The following is a 17,380-nucleotide window of genomic DNA, read 5'->3' as shown; positions in this document are numbered from 1 at the left end:
ACCATGCATCATCACTCTTGTACAATTTTTATCTTGAGATGTTTCAGTGACTTCTTGTGAGAAATCTCATGAAGCAGCATGCTTCTTTCATCAGTGTTGTAAAAGCCTTGGTGTGCAATGAAATAATCATCCTTGCCATTTAATCCAAGAGAATGCTCAATTCGCCCCACTTTCCTTTCTACCCTTCTTCATTCCAAAGCACTCCAGCTGGATAAAATATTTACAGACAAGGGAACTTCGTGCATAAGGTACTTTCTTTTATAGGACCCCTCTTATCCACAAACCCCTGGCATTCCCCAAAACTTAAAAATCCAGTGGAATAAAGAGGCAAGGCTAAAATTTTCAAACAGGGCTCTTATTTCCTCACTGCACAAAAGAACGCCGTACCAAATGCCTTGTGGGCATCATTACACACTAAGCGTCGCCATCTCTGATTCCATATCTAAGACAACATTGACTCTGTGCTCTTCTAATGAGCTAACACCCACATCCTTCCACATGAGCAGTCAGACACAGAAAGATACAGAAACATAAATGGCAGAAGAAAGGGACTTACGTTAGGTTTTGGAACAAAGGCACATCCTGGGATGGTGAAACAGTTTTTGACAGTGCAGAGATACTGAGCCATGACAGACAGACGGCTTCGTTGACGGCTTCCTGTGCTGGCTGTTAACCTCTAGAAATTAAATAGAGGACAAAGACTTTTTGGTTTTGTTTTTTTTTTTTCTTTTCATTAAATCATCCTAATGCTAAAAAAAAACACTCAAATACTTAAGTTTAATGGTGTTTTAGATGTACTTAAAAAAAAAAAAAGAAAAAAGAAAATTAACCTAATTTTCTAGAGAGCAAAGATTTAACTTGTTACCAAATATTGCCCTTTGTATGGTCTCCCAGCTAACTAGCTTTCTTACAAATCAATTTAAATAATAATAAAAAAAAAACTATTAAAAAACATAAATAATTCAAATAGTTTGGATTTAGCATTCTGTGTGCCAAACATGCTAAAAATAAACTGCATTTAGCTTGTTTGTCCACAGTTATAAAGCTGCAACACAGTAAATAACAACTGAAAAAAAGCATAATCTGAGTTACTGTTCATATTAATATAAGTTTTTGCACAATGTTCAACATCAAACATTTGATGAAAATATATATTTGACATGACTGTAAATTCTGGTTTGCAGGCCTTGTCACATTGAAGTGCTGAAAGAAATTTGATTGGTTCTGAATCTAGTGCTGGGTGATACCGGTTCAAACGGTAAATCAGTTTGAATTACGCACACCGTATTAATTTTTACACACTGTCCTCAATGTGAGAAATATTGAAAAAAACGTAAATACTGAAATGGGGTTGGGGTTTATATCAATTTTATCTCTGAGGAGAACTGACTGCAAAAAGAAAAATTTAGATGGTACTTTCTTTTTAACTTACCTCCATATAATGTATATTAATGTAATATTTGAAAGAGCATTGCTGCTTTGTTAACAGCAGTAATCAAAGAAACGCTGTTTCGCTGCTGTTTCCATAAAGAACACCTGCTGTTCTCATTCAGACCGTCTGCTGTTTTTGTTTCGTGCAGACGTTTTTGTAGCATAATATCACAAAACTAAAGTCAGACCATTCTGTTTTTGCTTTTAAATTTTGAAATTATACAATCTAATGTTTGGATCAAGATTAAAATGCAGGGGTTCTGCACCTGTTTCATGCAATCTGATAAAAAAAGCCATTCAGGGAAAAAACGTGATAAACCGTGAAACTGTCAGAATCCTAAAAACTTTATACAGATTTTTGGTCAAACCACCCAGCACCAGCTGAATCATGCTGCTTTAGAGCAGTCCAATTTTAGAGAATCAAGCTCCATGCTGTTGAAAAACAACTATATTTGAGTTGTCTTATTTGGAGTGAGATTTAATATTGCGGCTTGAGAGTGTGAAAGAGCCTGAAAGTGTGCATGTTTCATGCCAATTTCAAGCTGCGTGACAATAACAAACATAAAATGACAATTTTTATTCTGCTGTGCCTTTAGGAGTTCTGTGTAAATGAACTCGTGAAATGAACAACATTGCTTTGTTGGAAACTTGAAAAGCCTAAATTTCATTGTGACAGCCCTCCAAAAATTGAAAGAAAGCAGAAACTTAAGATCAAACAGAAATTATCAAGGTCTCTGTTAAAAATAAACCTCAACTCAGGACAAAAAAAAAAAAAAAAAAAAAAAAAAAAGATATTCAGAGGTACTTACAGCTCGGAATAGCACAAGATATCCCTTTTTCTGAACATCAAAAAGGCTTTGTTGTGGTATGCACTAGTGTGTGTTTAGAAATTGCTAGCATCTTTTAGCACATTGCTACAAGTTTGTATAATGTTATAACTTTGTAATATGTTGCGAACATGTTCTAGCGTGTCGCTAAGGACTACATCAAAGTATGCATACTTCCCAACTACTGTATATATGTGAACCTGGACCACAAAGTAGCATGGGTATATTTGTAGCAATAGCCAAAAATACTTGTTTTGGGTCAAAATTATCGATTTTTCTTTTATGCCAAAAATCATTAGGATATTAAGGAAAGATCATATTCCATGAAGACATTTTGTAAATTTCCTACCATAAATATTTTAAAACTTAATTTTTGATTAGCAATATGCATTCCTAAGAACTTCATTTGGACAACTTTAAAGGTGATTTTCTCAATATTAGGATTTTTTTGCACCCACAGATTCCAGATTTTCAAATAGTTGTATCTCGGCCAAATATTGTCCCATCTTAAACCATACATCAGTGGAAAGCTTATTTATTCAGCTTTGATGATGTATAAATCTCAATTTCAGAAAATCGACCCTTATGACTGGTCTTGTGGTCCAGTGTCACATAAAGGCAAAAAACAACATTACAAAAAGAGCAGCAAGTCCAAATTAACAGCATTCATAAAACAGTATGAAACAAAGTACCCAGATGAACTACTACTGGTTGTTGACCCCTGTTGGAAATATTAAATATTAAATATAAAAAATAAAACATTACAAAGGAACAATATCTGGAATAACAGTTTCTGTTCAACTTACCTCAGCCACCTCTTTCTGGAAGGTCAGTGTAAGCCTTGTGCGTCCAAACATAAAACACCCAGTTCTGTTAGATATCTGCTCCAGCCACTTTATAATGAGAGGAGTTGACACACTAAAAGGCAGATTTCCAATGATGTGCAGGTTAGGGGGTGCTGAAACACAAACACACATATCCATACACTAAAGAACCTTTCAAGTTCTTTACGGACACTCATATAACAACAAAGTATACAAATTATGTTACTGTGGTACTGTCAACAGCAGGCAGCTGACCTTTGCTAAGCTGGTCCTTGATCACCAAGAAAAGGCTGAATAAAGGATGGCAGACATTCAGGTATGTTGTCTTAAGCTTGTTTGTATATGAATAAGTCAGTGGCTGTTCTATCTTGTTGTTATAACAGGTGTTAAACAGAGGGGCAATCTGAAAGGTCTGGAGTGTTTTTTTTTTAAAGGATTGGGTGTGATGCTTGGCCAGGCCATTTGCAGCTGTGTTGGACAAGAACAGTGCGTTAACCCGAATTCTAGAAAGAAATGGCAGCCAAAGCAAAGACATTAACAAAGGTGTGAAATGAGAACGTGGAGATTGAAAACAAGTTAATCTGCAGCATTTGGACACATTCAGGGGGAAACTGAAGCTTATTTTCTCTGATGATTGATCATTTCAAATAAGAACATTCCCAGCTGGACTTGTCCAACAAATTCTTTTTATATATTTAATATATACAGATAGCACCCTCCATAAAAATGGCGCCCTTGTCAAATATAACCAATACAATACATATGTGTCAAATAAATAAATATTCTTTTTAAAAAATGTGTGCAACCCTAGAAACTCTCAGGAGCAAATATCCAAGTCAAGTATTTTTCTAAGTTCCCCTGAGTGATTAGGAAAACTTACAGGAAGTGGTAAGACATGACTTTTTGTTTTACTGTGGTATAAATACGAGGTCACTACAGGCTCAAGTGCCTACAGTTTGCCGAGCATAACTGGTCCCATTCAAAGTTATCTAGACCAGTGGTTCTCAAACATTTTATATCAAGTACCACCTCAGAAAATATTTGACTCTCCAAGTACCACCATAATGACCAACATTAAAATTTAGTAGTGTAGTAGGCCTGACTATACAGTCACAGCGCTGCACAAGGCGGTTTTATTCCTAATAAGAATATTTATTGTTGTCAGCCACTTTAACATTGCAAATACACAGTTTGAACATTAACACTGGGCAGTGCTTACAAACAGGTAAACAAAAAAAAATAATTAAATTAAAATGTGTTGTATCTGAAAGAAAAAAAAAAAAAAAACTTTACTGAACCTAAATGTAACAAAAAAAACAAACAAACAAAAACAAACAAATATTAAATGTATTGTGTTTTAATGTTAATTTACATTTAATTTTGTGATTCCTGGTACCACACTTTGAGAACCACTGATCTGGACAAAGGTAAGTTGCACAATGTATTAAAAAGTGCCAATTATTGTGTCACAAATTTATTTTCAGAAAACTATTTATTTTGGAATAAGACTTTCTTATATTCAAAATATTTACAAGGATCCATGTCTAATTAAACACTAAGAGGATAAACAGCAAAGCTATTTTTTTTGCCTAACTCATATTTTTCAAGGGTGCCATATAATAAAATCACTCCATAGTGAAATACTAGTTATTTATTGAACAGTGTTTGAGATCATTTATAGTATTTACCATCTTCCCATGCCTTGGCTATATGGGCTGGGAACCCTCTTTCCAGTCTGTATGTAAGAATATCTCCATGTGCTATCCTCATTCTTCCAGGGGCCGCCTCGGACAAAAGCTGAACAAAAGAAGACCCAAATGCTTTAATATACATGCTTACTCAGCCTAATTACATTACATAAAATTATAAACAGAATCACACACACACAAACACACGTACATAAAAAAAAATAAATAAATAATTAATTGCAAGTGGCTTGGTGGAAGAGTGAACATCTCACAGCAAGAACTGGCAAATCTTTCTCAATCTATTAAGATGTGAGGCACTGTAGTACTTAAAGCAGCTGGTGGACACACCACATACTGACTGCTACTTACTGACTGCTACTTCTGATATTATGCCCTACTTTGTTCAGGGACTCATTATTCCATTTCTGTAGGCCAAATGTTTTTGAAATTTGTTCAGTTTATGTCTTCGTTGTTAAATCTTTTTGTGTTCATACAAATATTTACACATAACAGATTAAAACTTGCATGTTTTGTAATATTACAGTTTCTATCTGCATGTTTAATTAAAAAAAAAATGCAGCCTTGGTGAGCATAAAAGGCTTCTTTAATTATTAATTTAATTATTCCAAACTTTTGTTGCATATCAGGCACTATTAACTAAAAACATTTGATTTTGTGTGAAGCAGCTGTATCCAGACAAACGTGTAATTTTAAAGTACCTGGGATCCTAATATAGTTCAAATTGCATACGGTATTTTTTTCCTTTTTTTCATTTTAACAACTGCCAATATCAATATCTGACATTCAACACAAATTTTATGTTATACACAACATTGATAGAAGTAAAAATAACTTATTTTACACTACATTTCTTTAAAATTCAGTAAAAAATTATTGGAAAACAGAAAACGTGCAGTATTCACTAACTGGCCTGATTATGACAGTAAGCAGAATGAACACTTCTGCTTGCCATTCTAGCAGCTATCACTCAATGATCTCAAAATGGCCAAATATTTGATATAGTCAAATTATGGCTCTATAGAATACATTAATTTATTTGTAAACCTGTAATCCTGGAATAAAGCGTGTGTCCTTCTCCACCACTAATATGTCTGCTGCTCCAGCTTTCAGAATAGACCTGGTGAGGCCCCCAGGTCCAGGTCCCACCTCACACACATGCGCATCCTTCAGGCTTCCCGCCTGCCGGACAATCTTATCTGAAATCAATAAGGATTTTGTGTAAAGTTGCTGTTTACATTTAGCACCCAAATTACATAAACACACACACCAATAATGTGCTACCTCACTGAAATCTATCAAGTTTTGAAATAGAGTAGTTGAACCACTGATCTATATATAATGACTATCTATTATAGATCAGTGAGTTGGACTGACCTGTGAGTCTCATGTCTAGGAGGAAGTTCTGGGAAAGCTGTTTCTCTGCTCTCAGATTATACAGTTTGATAATCTCCTTTATGGTAGGCAGAGGAGGTAACCGAAAACAGGCCAGTTTCTGGGTAGCTGCCATCTCCCTTCAGTTACAATAACAACTGAAAAAAAAACCATGTATTTTAATTACATAACTTGTCTGTTTATTTTATTATTATTATTATTGTAAAGCTTCCCCCTTTACTTTAAATGAAAATATCCCAGATTTTAAGCGCATGAACAGACTTCTGAATGCCTCGTGACATAGAAACTTTTTCAGTGCATAAGGAAGAAAAAAATATTGTCAGTAGTAGAACATTTGAACAGAGAAGAGGTAGTCCTGCATGTCTATGTTATTTTTCAACAGAGATCTCTGGATTCAGAGACTCAACAGGAGATTCGTAATATTCGGGCAACACCTTGTGGTTAACCTTCTGAACTGCAGTTACTTTGAGACAGACCGTCGTTTTCATACGTTAACTGATATTTGTTAAAGGTAAAACGCATATAGCGTGTGCATGACTTTTCCAATTTATGAAAATACGTGTGAATTAATTACAAAATATAGAATGTAATTCAGCAACACACAAGTATAGGCAATAACAGCGCTTAGTCTGCCCTGGCTCAGAGCACTTAGATAAAATTGTGAATAACAGTTGTAATTGTATTAACGAAAAGACACATATCCCTTAATGGAGAGATTTATAGAAAAGACAGTACATGTTAGAATCTAACGTTACCTATAAGCAGTCAGGACTGCAATATATGCTAGTAAACAAGACAACATTACGCTGTCTGTTTAAAACATTTAAAGCGCTTAAAAAAAAAGAGTTTTTATTATTTTACTTCTTACTCGGTCACATATTTAAACAACAGCTATCTTCAATAAGAACAAAACTGTTTTAGGATAAAACACGACACAAACAGGAGACACGTTTTCCTCACCAGTGCAGATGTCTTCCTACAGCGAAGGCGGTTACCCTGACGCTGTAATTATTTCCTCCAATAGGGTGTAGACAATGAACAAACTAACCAATCATGTTCATAAGGGGCGGGGATATTTGGGTGCCCTTGAAAATGTGCAATTTGATGTCATTTGACCCACAAGCATCATAATAAAAGTATGAAAGCCCAAAATACATCAACAAAAAAAAAGTTGTTTTTTTTTTAAACCCCCAAAAAGGCCATTTTAACAGGAGTGTTTAGACATTATTAGCCATCACAGCCAAGTTTATTCATAAAAGCTTTTCAGTGCTGAGCATGTTAATCTTTACTTTAACATGAAAACATCATAGTATTCTTCCGAGCTTGTAATAATTGTTCACTTTCTTTCCTATCCTAATGTAAATTGCAAAAATTCTGAGGTGTTTGTCAAATGTTAACGTGTCATTGCTACCACCAACTGGTAAGAGTGTGGGTCATTATGCATTTATTTCATTGTGCATCAATTTCTTTGAATTGTGAATAAGAGATAATATAAGAATATATTCTCATGACAATTTTTAATTTTTGGATAATTTTCATTATCTTTTATAGCTAAGGTCTGATAAAATTTAAACTTCCCAGATTCAGTGAATTAAAATATTTGACAGAGACATTAAAACAGTATATTATTTTTATTCCAATTAACCAAAACAGCAACAACTGTTCAAAAAAAAAAAAAAAAAAAAAAAGGAGTAAATAGTAACATGTATAATACAGCTGACAGTACAAAATACACAATTATTTCAATTATTTGCAGGCCAGTCTTTTGTGCTCAGGAAACGGTGCTTTGCAAATAATTTCTTTAACATCCTCCCCAAGTCAGTCTTGCCACATGGTCAGTCTTCTGTTTTGTTGATTTAACAAAACCAAGAAATTCCATCTCGGAAACAGCCTGAATGAAACGAGCACTGTCAAATGTTAAGAACAATACCTAATAGAAATTAATTTTTATAGAGCATTTTAAAAGGCAAGTAACTTTGTACAATTAATGACTGTCACAAGTTTTATCTTAAACATTTCCGCTAAAGAATGCAGTAACAGTACTTCTAATTAAACAAAAAAGTTATTAAATTAACGAACACACATTCATTACTAAAATAAAACGAGTAAAATGTCAAAAAGGATACTGCTTAAGGCTGTCAAATTTGCCACACTCCTCAGAATCAGCATCTTGGTCCTCAGCAGCTGACATGACAGTTACAAATGCCTGGAAATGACAGGTACCATCCATACTGTTAGAAAAATTTAAACCACCTATATATGTGATTTTGATTTAGCATGTTCATACCTCAAGCCAGTCATATAGATTTATGAGTCTTCCACACTCAAGATGAAGCTTGTATACAATGCAGAGGTCTGGTGCAGCACTGGAGATTGTGCCAGCATTTGTTTTCAGGCTTTCATTCTGCAGCAACAACAGAACAATAACCAAACTAACAGACCACTATACTGTATATGAGGAATGTTGGGTACAATACTTTCATTGCATGGACCAAAAAAACCCAAAAACAAACACTGAGGTTTTTTTTTTTTCTTTTTCAAAAGATCTTTTATGTTTTACAGTAAAAAGTCAGTCATGCAGGTTTGAATTTAAACAAGGGTGAGTAAATGACAACAATTATAATTTATGAATAAACTTTCCCTTTAATACATGGATTTGGGCAGACTTCCAAAGACAACTCCATCTGTGTCCCCATAAAATGAAATTTGAAAGTTTGAAAGCTGTACGTATGTTGGCCTTAAGGTTATCTATAAACTAATTTGCTTCTAAACAATGTCAAAATTCACATTTACAAGCTTTAAATATTTGCAAAAAATCTTACACTACATAAGCTCTGGATCATATTAATTTAAATATTGAACAAATTAATATCCAAAATGAGCTGATAAATTTGTTTTCCAACAACATGTTTGATTTATGCTCCATGCCACTCTCTGTTGATGACAATGAGCCTGTGTCCCACATGGGTCATCCCAGTCCAAACAGTCTGGACACTGTCTCTAACAAAATTAAACCATTGGAGGTTGGCAACTGCTATTAGTGTGCTATTAGCTTCCAATAGGCTTTCCTACTCTTGCTGCAGCATCTACTGTATCGATGACACTGGTAACTGAAGGTCAAATGTTGGAGCGACAATATACTCAGAAGCTTGTGTCCCTGGAAATATTGTCAGTGTGAGCAACACTTTAATTTGTCCCTAAAAAGCAGTTCTGGCTGCGTGTGTCTTCAGAACACCCGCAGAAATGTGATGAGTGCTAAATCTACCACAGCTTTAAATGGATGTCTATTCAGCTAAAAATCAAATCCACAAGGAGCTGTTCACAAAAATAAAAGGGGGGGGAAGGGGTTAGTGTCAGTTACCTGCAAGTAGTAGAAAGGATGACTGAGAGCAGCTTGAATGGATGTTCGTGGGGTGACATTGAGTCGCTGACGCAGGACCCCAGAGGAACTGTAGTAGCACACTTCATTGAGCGGCTGGAGTTCTGCTGGAGTCAAGTATTCTCTGAGGACAGACACACAAATCTTATACTGCATAAAGGATTTTATGACAGAAGCAAGTATTTAAGCAAACTATGTTCATGGTGTTGTCTACTTACCTCACAAGGCTGTCAATAAACTCTATCACCTGGCTTCGAAGCACTTCGAATGGATTCATTTTCTTAGTTCTTCGGGACTCTTTTTCAAGAAGCGTCTGCACATAGAATCATGGCATTTTAAATCCACCAATGTCACTTTTCAAAAGTTGAAACCATTTATACTGAATAGTCATTTATGGTATGGTCTGATAATCTAGTACTTAGTGTTGTCACGATACTACAATTTCAGTAGTCTGTGCTAGTAAATTCTTAAAAAGAAGTGAACATTCCAAATCCATTTGTCCTTGGTGAATGTATCACAGTCGCATGGAGTACGTCAGAAATAATGAGGCATGCATTTTCTGTCTGTGACTGATGGTCACTGCGCCACATTCAGTGTAAAATGTATAAGGCAGTGTAAAGGGCAATTCAAGTATCTTGCTAGGCATTGCAGGCTCATTGCTTGGAGTTGTTAGATATTTCTAGTTATCAGATGATCCAGCTTGTTGTATTGATTGCATATTATATGAACACTGCCTGGTTAGTTCTGAGGTTTTACAATACTAAGTATAGCTGTAGTTTATATAATCATTAATATAATTCCTTTCCAATGGGGAAACAAAAGTTTGAAAAGAAAAAAGTCCCATGAAGCACTGCAAATGACGTAATTGACCTCACTACACTCTCAAAATAAATATGATACATAAACGCTTTCAGTAACTTGTAAATGTACAAGGACATCCCATTGTAAACTTACATATGCTCACTCACTCATTACATCCATGTAAAACAACATGTTAGTGATAAACAAATTCCAGATTAGGTAAAACAAATACTTTGCCTTTTGAAGCTGAAAGAGATCCGTTTTCTGATATTCCATTTTTGCTGAGATGACACCATTCCCAGAGGAATCTTCTGAAGAGACACCTGATAGGCAAAGCTAAGTATTACTAATGGAATTGTTAAACCAGCAGTTCATTTTTGAATGCACTTTTTTTCTTTTTTTTTTTTGGCAAATGTTTACAATTAGAAACACTGTAAATAATTCTAAAATTAACCAACCAATTGTAGCACCAAAAAGAAAAGTGTTTTAAACTAAACAATTCATGTAAATAATTGGCTACGAAAACAGAAAAAGAAACAAACAGGATCCCAAATTTGCTGGATTTAAGGACACGTGGAGTTCACGCATCTATAAGAACAATTTCAGCTTCACGTGCTGAACATTAAACACTATCCATTATTTTCATTTAATTGTAAATTCAGCAGAAAAAAAAAATATATACCCATGATCAAAACAAAAAAAAAAGTGACTTTAACTAAACAATTAATGTAAATAATTTGCTACGAGAAAAAAACAGAATCCCAAATTTGCTTTATTAAGGACACACTTTGGATAAAGGCATCTACTGCTGATTTCATAATATTACACAATTTCTCCAGATATGTTCTCTTGAACACACTGGATGGAAACAAAAACAGCGAAATTCTGATGTTTTCCATTTTAAAACAGACAACTCTGAACACATACTGAGTCTGACTTACCCTCCAGTGCTTCCAATTTGCCAATAAAATCTTCAAATTGTTGCAAAACATTTTGCATTCTCTTGGTATTGGCAGATTTAAGAATTTCTGCACACTTCCGTAAAGCTGCAACAAGCTCATCTTTTGCTAGAATCCTGCAGAGAAATAACAATTAAATATATATAAAAATCTATATCTTTTATACATTTATATATGACCAGTCAGTAGACTACGTTACCTCAGAAGCTGCAAGGCTGAATCGTACTCTTCGGTTTCCCACAAATTCTTCTCAATGCAGGATACGTGCAGTTCGCGTATCTATAAGCACAATTACAGTTTCATGTGCTGAGCATTAAACACTGTCCATTCTCTTTATTGTAAGGGAAACTAGTGTCTCATTTCTGTTTCTTTAGATTTACTGCATGATAATCAAATCATTATGTAACAGGATCGGCAAATGGTTACTTTCTGACTTTGTTTTCCAGCGATTAATTTTACATGCCCAAAAAGCAGCAAAAACAGAACATGAGGATTTATATGGACACATCACATCACATCACATCACACGCTTTAAACCATTTAACTGATAATCTTTCTGTCGGTTAACGGTTAACCAGTTAAAATGAGCATCCCTAGTTAGTTGCATATAATCATGCATAATTAACTGTTATTACTACAATAAGTACATGTAACACGGATAATGTAAAATAGGGTTATCAAAAAGTCTACTTACATGCTTCCCCAGAGGAAATTTAGGCAGTGATGATGTCAAAGAGTGCAGACACTGTAGAATGGGATAGTAATGCTTGTGGTATTTATGGAGGTTTTTCAGTAATTTTTGACATACTTCCTGAAAAAAAATATAAAAATCACAAAAACAAGCTTAGTAATGCTTTACACATTACTATTACTCATATGTTCCTAATAAAATGAGGGAATTGAATCTTATATTAACCACAGAAATGATGCCAAATAGGCACTTTTGACACCAAATCCTCCACCATCTCACCTTAGTCTATTCAAGAGAAATCTGACTCTTGCTGTATGGAGCAGAAGATTTCTGTTTATAATTGTAGCATTCACTGTCCAACTTAACTAAATAGTTTTTATTTGTATAAATAAGCAAGACGCCAGTGGGGGCAATTTGCAGTAAAAAGAATTTTTGCTCCTTCAGCTAAAGCCACCAATTACAAATGGGATTATACATATGTGCTAAATTTTATTATTTCAAAGTTTTTCAGTGAGATGTAGAAAAAGTGATAAACACCACTCTCTGATAGGAATGTCATTTTTGGCATTTGGCAATGTTAACAAGGCATTTCAGAGTTTTACTTTAATCAAACAGTGCTGAACTTCATAGCTGGTGAGTGAAATTGTATTGACATTGCTCTTGCAATTCAATAATCGGATAATAACCTTGCTGTTTAACAGGGTAACCAACTGGTTGCCACCTAGAAGAAACACGCTTGACCAGATGCAAAAAAATAATTTATGATGAGAATGAACACACAAAAAAAATTTGCATGCTAAGCTAACTTAGCCATTAAAATTGCTTATAGTTAACCCAAAGCTACACTAAAGAACAGCCTATGGTTAGCATGCTAGCCTGAGCTGACAAATAAGACAAATAGCAAAAGGAGTGCAGATTTATGAGAGTCAATTACACGGATTGTTGTGGAATAATAATGTGTTACCTTGACATGTTCATCACTGGTAAGGAGCCGCACCTGCTCCTGGGGCTCCTGAGTCTCCACATACCTACAAAGACATATGTTCACTTAGATGTATAGTTACAGAAATGTTGCTGCATCCCTTTACTGGAGTGAACACTGCTGTGTATACCTCATGAACGAAGGTAGATGGCGGATTCGTTCAACATTTTGTTTGCTCAATGTCTTGGCAGAAAGCAAGGCCTCTTGTTTCTGGCAGCAAAGCACACTGAGAGGCTGGCTATTAAAGTGCTCCAACATGGAGAACTGTAAGACAAAGGGCTTCATTACAGTGCTGGCAAAATATCCACATCATTTAAACATTCTCACAAAAAGAATTATGTTTAAAATAGCATCATAATATATTCATTTGTAACAATCAAGTAACAGTCATGCTATCACTAAAAATTAGTTTTAGTCATCTAGGTCCATGCTCAAATAGCTCATGTAGATGAAGTGATACAACTGACATGTATCTATTTGCTCCTGAATTTACTGCAGTGATGGGACTTTGTAATTGTTTATTAAACACATTAACCAAAGACGTAACTTTCAAAATTTAAGTTTCACTTTTAGTCTCCATAATAATGAAAGAGGTATGCTTCAGTAGCAGAAAGCAACAAAAGCCAAATAAGTAGCTGTCAATTCAAGTAGCAGTCAATAACATGCAAAATAATATTACACATGCCACAGTGTAAGGCCATTTGAGGAAAAAAAATGCTTTTCACAAACACTATGTGTCAGCTCACCTGTAGGCCCTTAACAAAATTTTGAACAGAGAAGTCATGGTAGAGGAAGATGCCAACCAGCACCTGTATCACCCTACTGCTGAGCTTGAATGGGAACTGAGAGTTCAGAATGAGCTACGAAAAACAATGACATCAGAAGAACATAAGGAATACAACTACTGTAGATGTTAACTTAAAAGCATTACAAACCGCAATGGTTATTTACCTTGTCAAAAACAGAGGCTAAATGCTGAGTGCATGAGAGAGAATGAAAGACCTCAATGCAGAGCAAAGATGACACAGAGTGGGGAAGCCTGTGCTGGATAGCACTGGGAGAAGTGGCAATGCCAAAAATAAACACGAATGGAAGCTCCTGAGCATAACGACTGTTAATAAGGCATAAAGATAAAGGATTTTCAGACCATGATTATGTACACTTTTCAATTTCATGTATAAAACATTATTAGCATTTTCATGCAACAAAGAAGATATAGCACTGCTTTCAAGCCTTGCAACAGAAAGTTATCTTAAAATTGAGGTAATTTCAGGTATAAGGTTCTGTTTAAATAAAATGCTGCTTCAGAGTTTTGCCATGGCTATGAAAACAAACAACTTCAACCTACAAACTTTTAACCACCACTGTACACTGAAAACTACTTTGCTAATTTTGACGGAAGCAATTTACTTGTGACATCACAATATTCATTAAGTAGACAGGGTGTAAGAAATAATCAATAAAATTACACAAACTGCACATTTTACGACACAAAATCTCACCTGCAAATAAGGATAAAATCCTGTAAAACATGTGAGTTAAATGCCTCAAAGTCTTTGAAGATCACAACAACAGGCAAACTCTGAGGCGAGTCATTATTTGTCGAGTTTTCTGTCCTTTCCAAAGCAACTTTGGTGCATTTCTGCAAGAAATCAATTATTCTGATTGTTAAAATAGATTGGCACACCAAAGTTTTTTACACAACAGCACAGGATCTCTTTGAAATTTCTACTAGAACTTACCAAACATTGTTCACTTTAAGGTTTTAAATCTGAGCTAAGCATTTTAATTCTACTTGAAAAAAAAAAAAACAAAAAAAACCACACACACCCTTACAAAAGAAACAAAACCAAGTTTACTTTTCTATGGACCAAGCCCCTATTCAACAAGTAGCACTTCCATATCGATTCTTTCAAAACTTGAACATGCCTTTTTATTGTAGGTAAGCATAGTTTATGTTCTCGTCTTCTCCTACCTTAGACACAGTCTTGTACCACTGACACAGAGCACTAATAGTGCACTGTGTCTTTTGAAGCAAAGATGTATCATCTTCCTGTTCTTCATCCACAGACACTCCTTTTCCCATCAGCTGCTCTAGAACCTTCTGAATCAAGAGCTTTACAGCTGTCAAAAAATTTTATATATAGAACTGCAGGATTACTGTAAAACATTATAATATCACATATGAATGCAAATTATATGCAGATGAAGCTATGCATAAGTCACTGCATGTATGGTTATTTTGCAGAGATGGGTAGAGAATAAAGCTTGTCTATTCAACCTTTCATTGAGATTTATATATGAGCAAACTCAGCACAGATACACATATATGCATTTTAACAAATCTGAATTTTGTTAAACAGGCACAAAAACAGGGCTTTTTAAGCGTATGCATACTTTAGGATGAAATCTATGCAACATTTTATGCCTTAGGCCCTGGAGCTCAGGGATGGTCTCTTTGCATTTTTGTGTATTTTGCTTAAACTAAAACGTAAATCAGTAGTTTTTCTCATTTAATTGAGGCATTACACAACAACACAGCAATTCATTACCAGCTTGTTTTGTGTCAACATAAATAAAAGTGAGACAAAACATGCATCTTTTTTCTGACTACTCAAAACTGACTCATTGGGGCCAGACTAATTATCGCTGATGTGCAACTGTGTACAGGAACTGTATTCCTGTACACAACAGCAATGTCAGTGATTGGTTACACTGCTCAACTAATGTTCAAATAAAATATATAAAATGTGGAGAGTCTAAACTGGTGCAATGCTGGTAACACATTTCATGTTTAATTATGGATTTAATTTATGGTTTAATTAACTAGAATTTTGTCTACATTTTCAATCATGCGGTACTAACTTATTTCACAAACTGTGCACAAGCCATACGGCAAACCTCAGCCTACATAAAGGGTAGTGCATATGTACTGTATATGTGTATTATTTACTTAAGTTATAATTAAAGTTTTTAGAGTTGTATACACACCTGCACATTCTTTGGCATGAACAGACACCACAAATGGTGTAACAGAATCCTGAAGGAGATTACACAGACTTCGAAATGTCATGGCATGATCTGGCACGTTGACCCCTAGATGACAATAAAAGGTTTTATTAAGGCAAAAAATAGGTGGAGCTAATAGTGGGGCTATGGAGCTATGGGGCTATTGGTAACAGTCAAACAGGTCAAGGTGATAGTAGTTTTAGTTTTCTAAATGTTGAACCAGATGTTAAACTCGTCCCGAGTTTAAAACATTCGCCAATGATTTAGAAAATAAGATATAAGGATAAGAACTAGGCCATACCGAGCATTAGAGCAGCTGTGGGGATTTCACTGGCTCTCTGTCTCCAAACATCAGATGAGCAAGCAAGTCCATGCTTTTTAATGAACTCTGCAAGACTGTCAAGTACCTTTTTATTCAACTGATCTTGTATTACCTGTGAAAATATAGATTTATCAATAAACATAAATGTGTTAAAAAGCGAACAAACTAATGAATTAAGTTAGATAAAGCGGTTGCGAAATGTACCTCTGTGTTCATCTGAACCGTTTCCCATAATTTCTGACAGATCCTAAAGCGATCGCTTCCGTCACTATCATCCGCCAAATATCCACCTAACGTTACATTGAAATAAATAAAACAAAAATGCTTGACAATGGAGATATGTATTTGTAAAGTGAGAGAAAAATCAATTTGTTTTGTAAGGTGGTAAAAACAATTATCATTACTCACCAACTTCTACATGTCGCTTTCTCTTTTTAGAGGCTGACTTGAAAACAAAACATCCCTGAAAAACATCATCTGTTAGTCTGGATATGTATCACCATGTCTCTATACGCATCGAATATAAAGCAATAACATTATTTTCAACAAATGTGGTTCATTTATCCACGTAAGAATGCATGCATGTCTGCTCGACTTTACCTTTGACACTGACGAAGTTTGAGGAATTTCGCTCATTCTGTCCTGCCAAACTAAATAACGAGGAAACTTCAAAAGTACCACACGCGTTTATGCTACCGCTTTTTTATTCTTCGTGATTTTTTTATGCCACAACTTTTAGAAGCATTACCGCCCCCTGCTGGGTAGTAGTGTTCGTCAAGGTCTTACTACAGTAGTCAACATTTGAAGTGGATCAAAAAAGTTCATTTAAGTTGTCCTAAGACAAGAACAGGTAATGTTTTGTTGTTAGGACAACTTTGATGAAAGGTTTTGATCCACTTCAAATGTTGACTACTGTATTCCATACTACCCCTCAATTTTTATTTCAGAATGAATTGTTTTTCAGATATTGCATTAAAAATGAAAACAGTCATCATGTGAACTTCTTTGTAAAATGTTTGTCAACTCAAAATTCACCTTAATTTTATAAGTTTGA

At 34.9% G+C, this 17,380-nt stretch overlaps 2 protein-coding genes across 3 annotated transcripts in view; both read right to left on the bottom strand.

Annotated features, from left to right (window-relative positions):
* The window catches only part of tfb1m (transcription factor B1, mitochondrial), a 28,685-nt gene extending 21,498 nt beyond the window's left edge, over window positions 1-7,187 (bottom strand). Inside the window, exons 1-6 of one of the 2 annotated variants that reach the window (XM_051133847.1) lie at window positions 7,144-7,187; window positions 6,166-6,320; window positions 5,836-5,987; window positions 4,771-4,879; window positions 3,065-3,216; window positions 557-676 (exon numbers count right to left, since the gene is read on the bottom strand). In XM_051133847.1, coding sequence (XP_050989804.1) covers window positions 557-676; window positions 3,065-3,216; window positions 4,771-4,879; window positions 5,836-5,987; window positions 6,166-6,298 — 666 coding nt within the window. In that variant the 5' untranslated portion in view covers window positions 6,299-6,320; window positions 7,144-7,187. Of the gene's footprint in view, window positions 1-556; window positions 677-3,064; window positions 3,217-4,770; window positions 4,880-5,835; window positions 5,988-6,165; window positions 6,321-6,938; window positions 7,056-7,143 lie in introns of those variants that run through there. The other variant, XM_051133848.1, reaches the window with a different exon arrangement.
* Window positions 7,188-7,799: 612 nt separating this feature from the next.
* orc3 (origin recognition complex, subunit 3) lies at window positions 7,800-17,042 on the bottom strand. Its single transcript, XM_051132515.1, has 20 exons — window positions 16,927-17,042; window positions 16,735-16,789; window positions 16,531-16,616; window positions 16,306-16,438; window positions 15,987-16,091; window positions 14,971-15,119; window positions 14,498-14,637; window positions 13,947-14,106; window positions 13,742-13,855; window positions 13,126-13,259; window positions 12,978-13,041; window positions 12,017-12,133; window positions 11,522-11,601; window positions 11,305-11,438; window positions 10,601-10,686; window positions 9,781-9,875; window positions 9,545-9,686; window positions 8,471-8,587; window positions 8,310-8,389; window positions 7,800-8,090 (listed from the first exon to the last, which is right to left on the bottom strand). The coding sequence occupies exons 1-20, from the start codon at window positions 16,960-16,962 to the stop codon at window positions 7,985-7,987; spliced, it is 2,133 nt and encodes a 710-aa protein (XP_050988472.1). The 5' UTR covers window positions 16,963-17,042; the 3' UTR covers window positions 7,800-7,984.
* Window positions 17,043-17,380: the final 338 nt, after the last annotated feature.

Source organism: Labeo rohita, chromosome 17 (assembly GCF_022985175.1).
Source record: "Labeo rohita strain BAU-BD-2019 chromosome 17, IGBB_LRoh.1.0, whole genome shotgun sequence".
Classification (NCBI taxonomy): Eukaryota; Metazoa; Chordata; class Actinopteri; order Cypriniformes; family Cyprinidae; genus Labeo; species Labeo rohita.
This window is presented reverse-complemented; position numbering and strand designations above follow the sequence as displayed.

Coding starts and splice junctions, on each gene's coding strand:
- orc3 (XM_051132515.1), bottom strand. CDS start 16,962: ATGAGCGAAATTCCTCAAACTTCGTCAGTGTCAAAG. Junction 16,617..16,734: donor AAAGCGACATGTAGAAGTTG/GTGAGTAATGAT, acceptor ATGTAACGTTAG/GTGGATATTTGGCGGATGAT. Junction 8,588..9,544: donor ATCCTTTCTACTACTTGCAG/GTAACTGACACT, acceptor TTGTTGCTGCAG/AATGAAAGCCTGAAAACAAA.